Source organism: Excalfactoria chinensis, chromosome 2 (genome assembly GCF_039878825.1).
Source record: "Excalfactoria chinensis isolate bCotChi1 chromosome 2, bCotChi1.hap2, whole genome shotgun sequence".
NCBI classification, from domain to species: domain Eukaryota; kingdom Metazoa; phylum Chordata; class Aves; order Galliformes; family Phasianidae; genus Excalfactoria; species Excalfactoria chinensis.
In genome coordinates, this window is record NC_092826.1 from 16869782 (window position 1) to 16879605 (window position 9824).

Below are 9824 nucleotides of genomic sequence, written 5' to 3' on the forward strand. Positions count from 1 at the left end.
CAAAAAAAGTTCTGATAGACTTGGCAAGGACTACGTAGCTGTTTTGTCTTCCCCCTTTTGTTCATCTGACCCACATTTTAGGTTGTTGTGTCCCACCATTTGTTCCCATTCCTTGCAGAAAACATTTTATAAGGAAGCTTTTATCACTAGAGGATGGGAAATGGCAATGAGAAATTCCAGTCTATCTTAAGTTGATTACAAAAATACAACTGTTTTTAACGGGGTCAGGACAAAACATGTGGGTAAGGCTGTGCTTCACACATAAACTCATCATTATACTTAGCTTAAGGAACTGGGAGAGATAGAAAGAGAAAGAGGAGGAAAGCTCTAATTTGTGCTCTCTCCAATCTGGGCTGTTCTGGGAAGTGGAGAGGCTTTATACTCTCTTAAGGCACAAATGTTTCCCCACATAGATACCCTTCTGGTATATCATACTCTGATGCTGTGATTTATGAGTTTATTAGAGCTTTAAGGCTCTCTTCCTCCATGCCAATGGCTCTCCTTCAAGTTGGGTATGTAGATTTTACTTCCCTCATTAGTTACCCATTGCCTGTCTTAGCTGGTTGGAAGGAGGGGATGAGTTACAAGGCTTGAGACTCTATACTTTCATACTTGATTATGGTGCCAAAAAGTTGGCTTATAAAAAATCAGACAAACACCTCTTGTTTCAGCTTCTTCAGTTATAAAATGAGAGTAATGATCTCAGATTTTTTGAGAATTTTAAACGCGTGGACATAAAATGTTACCAAGAGAAGATGGCTTTATTCGTCTTTTAAATTTGTGTGTGTGTTTATTAATAGAGGTTCATTCAATAAATTGTCAGTATTTCCTCTCCAATGTGAACCCATTTGCATTGTTGTTAAAAATACTCTTCAGCAGTTTTGCTGATAATAGCAAATCTCTGCCTACTATCCTGATAATTTCTATAAAACCCCATTCTGTCACCAGCAATACATATTTTACTGAAGGCTGTGTGTCCTTGTCTTGTCAGAAACTGCAGCCTTTGCTTTCTTCTCTCGTCCATAGTTTTATGTGTACCGTAACAGCCATGAGTAATTTTGTTTCCAGATCTAGCGTAAAGAAAAATCACTAGTTTACAGGACAAGTTATTATTTCTTCATATTATGTTGCACTCCTCTTTTTTTTTTTTTTTCTTTTTTTTTTTTTTTTTCCTGCATTATTGTCTATCTTTTAAATCCCTTCCTTAAAATCTGCTCAGTGATTTTCTATGCAGCCTCTGATTTTCAGGTTGGCTTCACAGAATCACAGAATTGTAGGGGTTGAAAGGGACCTTTAGAAATCTTAGAGTCCAACCCTACTGCCAAAGCAGGTTCCCAGCTGTAGGTAGCACAGAAAAGCATCCAAGCAGGTCTTGAACACCTCCAGACAAGTCTTCACCCCTCTAAGCATCCCATTTCAGTGTTCTGTTGCTCTTACAGTAAAGAAGTTCCTGCTTCCCTACAAGACCGTCTGTCATCTTCTTTTCTCACTATGTATCATGGAATGATAGAATATCCTGCACTGGAAGGGACTCACAATGACTCTCCCTGATATGTAATTATCAGTGGGGTGCCCAGGGAAGAAACATATCCTTAATGCCCCAGGTGTGGCCACAGTTGGAAACAAATGGAGGTGTGAGTGACAGCACAGTGCGGACATTTCCCCATCAGGGGGCAGATGCTATAGGGACACATCTGTAGAAGCTCCTTCAGGGAACATCCCTCAGTTCTCGGCTGTATGGAGGAGGACAGGGAGTGTTGGAGGCATCTTCACTGCCTTAGTGTTCAACCACTGAGGCACCTACAGTGATGTCCATATGATCAGTAATAGTCAGCCTGTCTGCTTCAGACACGCCAGAATTTGACTCAGGTATACCCCACTATGCAACCTGAACACAGGCTGCTGAGAAAGAGCTGTGAGAAATCTTTGTGATGGTGGAAAAGGGCGCAGTCAAGGGATACTGAGACAAGGATTCACAAAGGAAAATGGAGGAGTATGTGGAGAGAAGCAGTGAGGGTGCTCACCAGTGTCACAGCCTGGGTAAGTCAGGTCAGTGCTCCAGCCATTGGATGGACAGGATAACTGTAAGATGGCAGTTCAGCAACACGTGGATCTGGCCCATCCCCTCTCGGTACCCATGAGACCAGCAGAGGCTCTGTGTGTGCCACATGGAGGAGCTGAGCTCAGCCTGACAGCTCGTTAAATCCTACCCGTCTTTCATGTGTGTTAGCCCACATGAAATCCATGCTTTGTACTTTTAATTTGCATTTCTCACACTTGCAGAGTCTCTGTTTGTGTTGCTAAAAATGTCCAAAGAAGCTGACTCAATGGGGCCACCAAAACCAAGCATTGTTTTCCAAGTGGTCAGCAGTCCTACTCTTCCAACCCTGCTCTTCCAGATGACTCTACTCTGTCCTAATGCCAGGGATTAACTTCTTTTATTCTTGTTCAGGAGCTGTACTTATCCAAACTGTGATTTCACATACCCAGACACAGAAAACAGAAGCATTCAGCAGGGATTTTATCTCCACTTGACCACTGTGGTACATCATTATCACACATATTCAGTTTCTTCACCTCTCCGTAAATTTATTTACTTATTGCGTCTTTTATTAATGCACAATGGATATGCATTAGTGAAGAAACCAAAGTAGAATTAAATTGGGTTTCTATCTACTTTTTCTCTATAAATCAATAAATCTGTGACAGTAATGTGTTTAAAGCACACATAAATGCTGGATATTTCTTTGCATGGACAGATATCCAAATATTTGCTTGCTATCCTCAAAACACTTGTATTTTCTAAGCAATATAATACTTCTTTTTTGTTTGTTTTTTGCTATTTATATAGAAGCTTAACTTCACCTCTTCATTCACTTCTATTACCTTTGCTGTTCTTCACAGACCCATACTCAAATCCATATATTTCCTTTATAGGTTTTTAATTTTCCTATAGCCCCTTGTTACAGGCTCCCTAGACAATTTATTTTACTCAGCAACATGATCTATTCAAGCCAAAATGGGAAGTTTATGCAACAGTCTCTCTAGACTTATCTGAATATTTTACTGTCTGGCCATTGTGGCCACAGCATCCTCACTGCCTTTGCACAGGGACCACTGGAAACACAGTGTTCTATGAATAGGTGGGATGAAGAACTGAAGATCCTGCAAATGCAAGAACACTGAAGGATTTCAGGTACACATCATGAAGACGAAAGTTAGGGAAAATAGTGTGGTTGGAGGAATGCTTAATGGAGAAACCTGCCCAGCACTGGAAAACTCTGGAGTGAACCCACTTTTAGATCCTCACATGCCTTCTTCCAGTCTTACACCGAGCATAGCTTACCCAGAACAGAAATGTTATATCTATTATACATACCCACCTATAGTTGAGTCCACTGACAGAGAGCTTCCAAGCAGGTCTAGAGCATGGTTTAGATTTAGTCTCATATATTCACACTGAGACACTTTTATCAGTCTACTGTCACATCCCATACCATCATTGTGTTGCTACCATAGCAAAGTTCAGTCTCTGAAAGGACTTTATGATGTGGTAGGCTGCAACAGAGAGAACAAGGCTCATCAACTCTGACAGTCTACTCCAGTCTTTTATTCCTGTCCCATTGTATGTCCATCAATCTGTTTTTCAGCTCTATGTGGCCATTTTTTTCCGTGACAAATGTTCTTACTTCCTGCCCTTGCTTGATTAATCTTTTCACCAGCTGTATTTGTGTTTGTAGAGTATGTGTTGCTATGCATTCATCTTTCCACCTCCACACCTCCGAGCTTTGGCAACAGTCACTTACATTCTTTAAACAAAAATGCTGTTAACTCTTTGCATCCAAAACAAGGAAAAGAAATGTCAGTGTTATGGAATATGACTATACAAGGATTTTGCTTTAGAGCCTGTGCACTGCAGGTGGTAAATGAGAGACAGCATCACATGGGAAGACTTAAAAGAATGCCAACATTTGGACTGACAGAGTCGTGGCTCCCTCTCTGTTCCTCACTTTGTGGAACTGTAATTATTAGCAACAAATTAATATACGTTCCCAACACAAGCTGGTACATAATAGAGAGATGTGTGGGCAGCAGAGCAGCAAGACGTCTGTGAGTGGGTAAATAACAAATAGCTACGGTCCCAGCAAGTGCTTGAGAATAGTGCTGTAGCTTCTGGGGCTCTGAAGGATCAATGACACGGCCAGTTGCTGCTCACCGACAATTTCCTGCCTCTGTCTTCACTGTCAGAAAGAAGCTGCCCACCCAAGGCCTCCACGAATAGTGCTGAAGCCCAGGAGAGGGCTTACACTCTTCTAGGCTGCAATGTCAGGCTGAACAGTGAGGTCTTTCCTGTCAGTCATTTAATTAAGACTCGTCTCTATGAGCTGGCAGGTGCAGCTTGCTGCGTGTTCCTATCCCGCTGCTTCCTGAATGGAAATACACAGTAGTCTTATAATATGCACTTGTTTCTGCTCTAAGGTATCTGAACAATTTATAGATATACTTGTTTGTTTCTCTGATTAGGTTTTATTTCCTTCTTTGTACTTCTTTCAAAGAGGTGATTGTTACAAAAAGCTCTAAGGACAGCCTATGCTGTTTTTCCCATTCCGTAATTTTCTTCTAACAATTTTTGTTCAAAGAACAAACAATACAGCATTCAGTGCATTGAAAGTGCAGTTTGCTAATGGAAATGTTGCCCGGAGCTGCTTCCAAACAATTCTCCTGACCAGCCCCAGCAGTCTCAGATGGGCACAGGGGGCAGATTCATCCATGGGAGCCTGCTGGCATCACCATGTCCCAGCAAGCAGCTTTGACACTGGTGAGAGTTATTGTCACAAAGATCAGAAACTTCTGTACTGGATCTTTTGAGCATCAGCTGGATTTGTCCTCAAAGTGTTGACTTTTTTTTGCCTGATGCAGTGTTTCAGAACTGGCAAGGAGTCCTTACACAGAATTTTTCCTGATGCTGAGACAGCTCAAGACACTCTGTCCATTCTTTTGTCATTTTATTATTTTATTTTACTTTATTTTACTTTATTTTATTTTATTTTATTTTATTTTATTTTATTTTATTTTATTTTATTTTATTTTATTTTATTTTATTTTATTTTATTTTATTTTATTTTATTTTATTTTATTTTATTTGTTGGCTCTGCTTCCTTTCCCCCATTGCTCCTGCTTTCCTCCCTGGTAGCCAGGCAGGTGCTGTTCCCTTTTACTCCCTATGGACATTTTCCTTTCAGCTCCACACCCAAGTTCCTCCCTTCACGCCCCCCAGAGCCTGGTATCTTCCCGACGGCACAATATCCATCCACGATAAATCTCCTCTTCCTGCTCCACAATTTATTTTCATAACCCAGTTTATTCCTTCAGAGGAAGCACAAGCAAGAAAATTCAGTAAAGGCTCATAGCAATTGCTCATTCTTTTTATGATGCCGGCTTGGCAGCGGTGGTTTTAACAGTCATTTATTCCTGCACACCAAGTGAGGAGCTGCGGGTGGCCAGCCTGCCAGCATGGAGCGAGCTGCTGAGATTTCCTTGCAAGTCTTACAGCTCCGGTAACGCTTCTTGAAGTCTCAGCCTTGGGAATGCTGAGATCGTTTGAGAAGGTGATTTTATTACTCCATACACTACAGCGATAGCAGTTATGGTTCTGCGGGAGAAAGCGCGTGCGATGACCACGCTAGACATCCTCACGCGGTTTGCCCCCTTGCCGCTCATCCCCCGCCCCGTTCCAGGGGCCGCCCGGCGAGGCCTCAAGCCGCGCTGCAGGCGGGGCCAACCCGGCCCCCGGACCAGGCTGTGCAGTCCCGGCGCTGCCGCAGCGGCCCGGCCCCCGCCGCCCGCCCGCGGACTACAACTCCCAGAGTGCCGCCGCCGCCGCCGCCCGCCGGCACAGCCCTCCCGCCCGCCCGCCTCGGCGCTGCCCGGCGCGGCTCGGCGCTGCCGCTCGGCTGAGCCCCGGGGCGCTGGCCGTGGCTGCAGGTAGGTGTGCGGGGCGAGCGGCGCTGCGCTGTGCCGAGGGGTGGGAGCCGGGGCAAGAGGAGGTGTGCCGGCTGTGTGTGTGTGTGTGTGCGTGTGTGTGCCGGATGCAAGCTCCGCACCGGCGGGGCGCACACTTGTGCGCGCATCCAGCCGCTCCCCGCGAGCGCGTTCCATGGAGCGGCCGCTGAGGTCCCAGGAAGAGCGGAGGGAGCCGCGTCCGTACGCATCGCTTCGGTGCCATCGGCGCACATGTGTCGTCTGCGTGTGCAACACGTTCGCGGGGCTGCGCTTCCCCCTAATTACACGGGGAGTTCGGTCTCGGGTTGTCCAGGGGGCTACGGAAAGGGGGGGATAACGAATTAATTGCAGATGAGAAGTAATATCCGTCTTTGAGTCATCAGTCGTTGAGGCATAATTTCATTCTGAAAGCTCTTAATCAAACTGGAGATCTGCTATAGGAAAGCACCGCTCTTCCCATAGGATTATCAGATTTCCACCGGAGAATACAGATCCTGGATTACTGAGCTGTGTGGGATTTGCTTGTTTCTTTCTAATTAGTCTCTCTCTCTGAGTTTAAAATTCTTAATTTGAAGGGGAGGAAGTTACTTGAATCTGAAGGAAAATAGCTGTTGGTTTTTTTTCCTCTGTCATTTTGCATAGTTATTCCAGCTACCCTGTGCTCTGCAGATGACTTACTGCCTTAATTGGATATTGGTGTCAAAGGTTGATTAGAGTCCCTAATAGATTTTGGATCTGCAAGAGGCTTATGGCTTTAAGTTCGTGGTTAAAACAATCGTGTTTGTCATCTCCCCTTGAGCAGCGGAGAGGACGAGCGATGTATTACATTTGTGTTATCTGCTCTTTGCTTCATTAACGTATTGTCAGGAGGTTGTCGGGTTTGCCTTTGTTATTGTGTTTTGTTTTTTTTTCCCCTCTGCTATTTCATTTGCAGACCGAAAAAGAAATGAACGTCAGAGGGGATTTGTTTAATCATTTAGCAGCTGACACAAGCCATGTCCCTAACAAAACGATGGTGAAAGAGTAGAAGATTTTTGGGATACGGCAGCTCGAGCACCATGAGACTGCTTTGGTGAGCCAGGGGCAGCACTTGCTGAAGGATGCGGTAGCCCAGCAGTCAGGGCTCACCGAGGGGAGGCCGATGGCTTGCATGGAGCTTCTCTATCTGGCTGAGGAGAGCAGGCAGGGTGCCCTGGGCCCCGCTGCTGGCTGGAGCCTGCCCGCACCTCATTATGAGCAGCAGCAACAGCAGCAGCAGCATGAGACAGACGAGGTGGACTCCAGAGCAGCATTGGCTGTGGCAGCCCTGCACTGTGAAAGGCACTGCAAGCCCTCACAGAGGGGCCCCATGGCTGAGCCCACCCCAGCACCCCTGTCCTCCCACTCGAGCAGCTCACCCCAGGAGCACTCCACACCTCCCAGCAACTCCCAGCCCTGCCACCTGCCCGAGCACTTTCCAGGGGAAGAGGATGGAGGGAAGAAGAAACCCTGCTGCTGTATCCAGGAACTCGAGACATCCTTCAGCTATGTGGATGAAAATGTAAACCTGGAGCATGCAAGAAGTCCTTCCAGTCCAACAGGCTGCCAGGATGCTCCCCAGCAGCACTCCTGCCGGGAGCTGCCTCCTGAGTGGGCACACGACTCTCCCTCCCTGGTCTCTGAGGAGGATGATGCTGCCTCAGAGGCAGCAGCTGGGAAATCCTTGGACTATGGATTCATCAGTGCCATTTTGTTCCTAGTCAGTGGGATTTTGCTGGTGATCATTTCCTACGTGGTACCCAGAGATGTGACTGTGGATCCCAACACGGTGGCTGCCCGGGAGATGGAGAGACTGGAGAATGAGAGTGCCAGGATTGGGGCTCACCTGGACCGCTGCGTTATTGCTGGACTGTGTCTCCTGACCCTGGGGGGAGTGGTGCTCTCCAGCCTGCTGATGATGTCCATGTGGAAAGGGGAGCTGTACCGGAGGAGCAGGTTCGCGTCCTCCAAGGAGTCTGCAAAGCTCTACGGGTCGTTCAATTTCAGAATGAAGTCTGGTGCAAATGATAATATACTCGAGCTGTCATTAGTTGAGGAAGATGTGCTTGCCATAGATAATTAGTGTGGTCATGATTTTTAAAGCATCATTTCCACACACACAAAAAAAAGTGTGTTTCATTAAAGAAAATAGATGTGGCTAAAGATAGCTGGTGATGCAGTTTGTTTTTCTGACAAGAACGGTCTTTTCACGAGCTCTCTAATCAAATGTTTGCATTATATGAACACTTGTTGTAAAGGGAGAACATGCCAGAGCAAATGCAATTGGTATAAAATAATGAAAACCACTGAATAAAAAGAGATTTTTGACAAGTAGATTCCTTAGATAACTCCTTTATCCTTACAGAAAACATTCCTTTGGTGTCTTGCCTACATAATTTTCTTATTACTCTCATATATAGAACAGGAACGACCTTGACACCTTGGAAGCTTGTTGCAGCCTACAGAAGGATTATTAACTGTCTGCTTGGTGTCATGTTAAGAAGCAAGGCTGATATTTAATTAAAAGAGACTTTTTTACAGTTAAATTTTAAACCAGTCCCTTCCTTTGTATGAGTGAGACCTATGGACAAAAAAGACTGCTTATTCATGGCTTACCACAAATCTCCTGTATTTTCAAGCAATGGTGCAATTAGTGGTGGCTATTTAAAACATAAAAATAAGAGGCAAAGGGCGAGGAACCATATGGCTCACGGTGGTATTGGTGAGAGACAAAAGGCTCTTTCAGCTTGAGGTCAGTGGTTCCATTTCAGTTCAGATTAGTAATGATTGATAGTCATTAACTTCTGATATCTATAATGGCCCATATAAAGGAAGTTTAGTTCCCGGTGGACAGATGTCTTTGTATGAAAACTGCCATCGCTTGAATTAACTGACCTCCTGTTTGGAGTCTTAAAAGATCCAAAGAGTAAAAAAGCATGGAGAAGCAGAGACTGAACACATCTCCTTCAGTACAGATGCCGGAAGAAATTCAAGCTCCACTGCAGGGCTTTGCTTATAGCGGGCCTGTCTGCATCACACAAATCCTTTTGAAACTTCTGTTTCATGTCACTAGGCTGCTGGCCTTCTCATTACCAGAAACAAAAGGTCAGGTTGGAGCTTTTGGGGCTCATTCAATATAAGCCAAATTATTTATAAAATATAAGTTGTCAGGAAATACAAAGGTTATACATCAAGCAGTTGGACTAGATGGCATGGAACTCACTTAACATAGGGGGTGATTGAGGGTACATGGCACTATCAATCATCATTATGTGGCACAGTAACAAAAAACCTGTACTACTGATGGTATTAACTTTAGTATCAACCAATCTCTGAGGAGCATTAAAGTTGTGCTCTTGTGATGGTAGGAAAAACAGCAAAGGTTGTTGTATGCACCGCTGACCTTTTGCTGTGATTGGTTGCTGATATATAATTGTTCTAGCCCCTGCCAAAGCCAAATGTAAGTGAAGAGCTTTGTCTGTGAGGACCTTGTCTGCAGAACTGTGGTAGAAACACTTGGTTTGCTGTCAGCTATGGGTTAAATCTCAAATATAAGGAATATCCAATATTTGAAGAATGAGACTTTTTTCCTATTGTAAGATAATACCTGAGAAGGATCTTGGGAAGGGGTGGCAAGGCAAGGTTTAGAATAACTAAAAGTCCTCCTGCACAGGTGGTGCTGGGTCTCACTGCTTCTGAGATCTCTGCATCCCAGCTAGAGCTCCTAGCCTGTCTGCTTTCCTTCTCAGTCTGCTGTGACTGGTGGAGATCATGACTGCTGCCTTATTCTTCTTTGGAGGACA

The 9824-nt window shown here is 44.9% G+C and overlaps 1 protein-coding gene across 1 annotated transcript; it reads left to right on the forward strand.

The window, feature by feature from the left end:
* The first annotated feature begins 5888 nt into the window (after positions 1-5888).
* Positions 5889-9402, forward strand: TMEM74 (transmembrane protein 74). Its single transcript, XM_072329805.1, has 2 exons — positions 5889-5985; positions 6938-9402. The coding sequence occupies exon 2, from the start codon at positions 7145-7147 to the stop codon at positions 8102-8104; it is 960 nt and encodes a 319-aa protein (XP_072185906.1). The 5' UTR covers positions 5889-5985; positions 6938-7144; the 3' UTR covers positions 8105-9402.
* Positions 9403-9824: the final 422 nt, after the last annotated feature.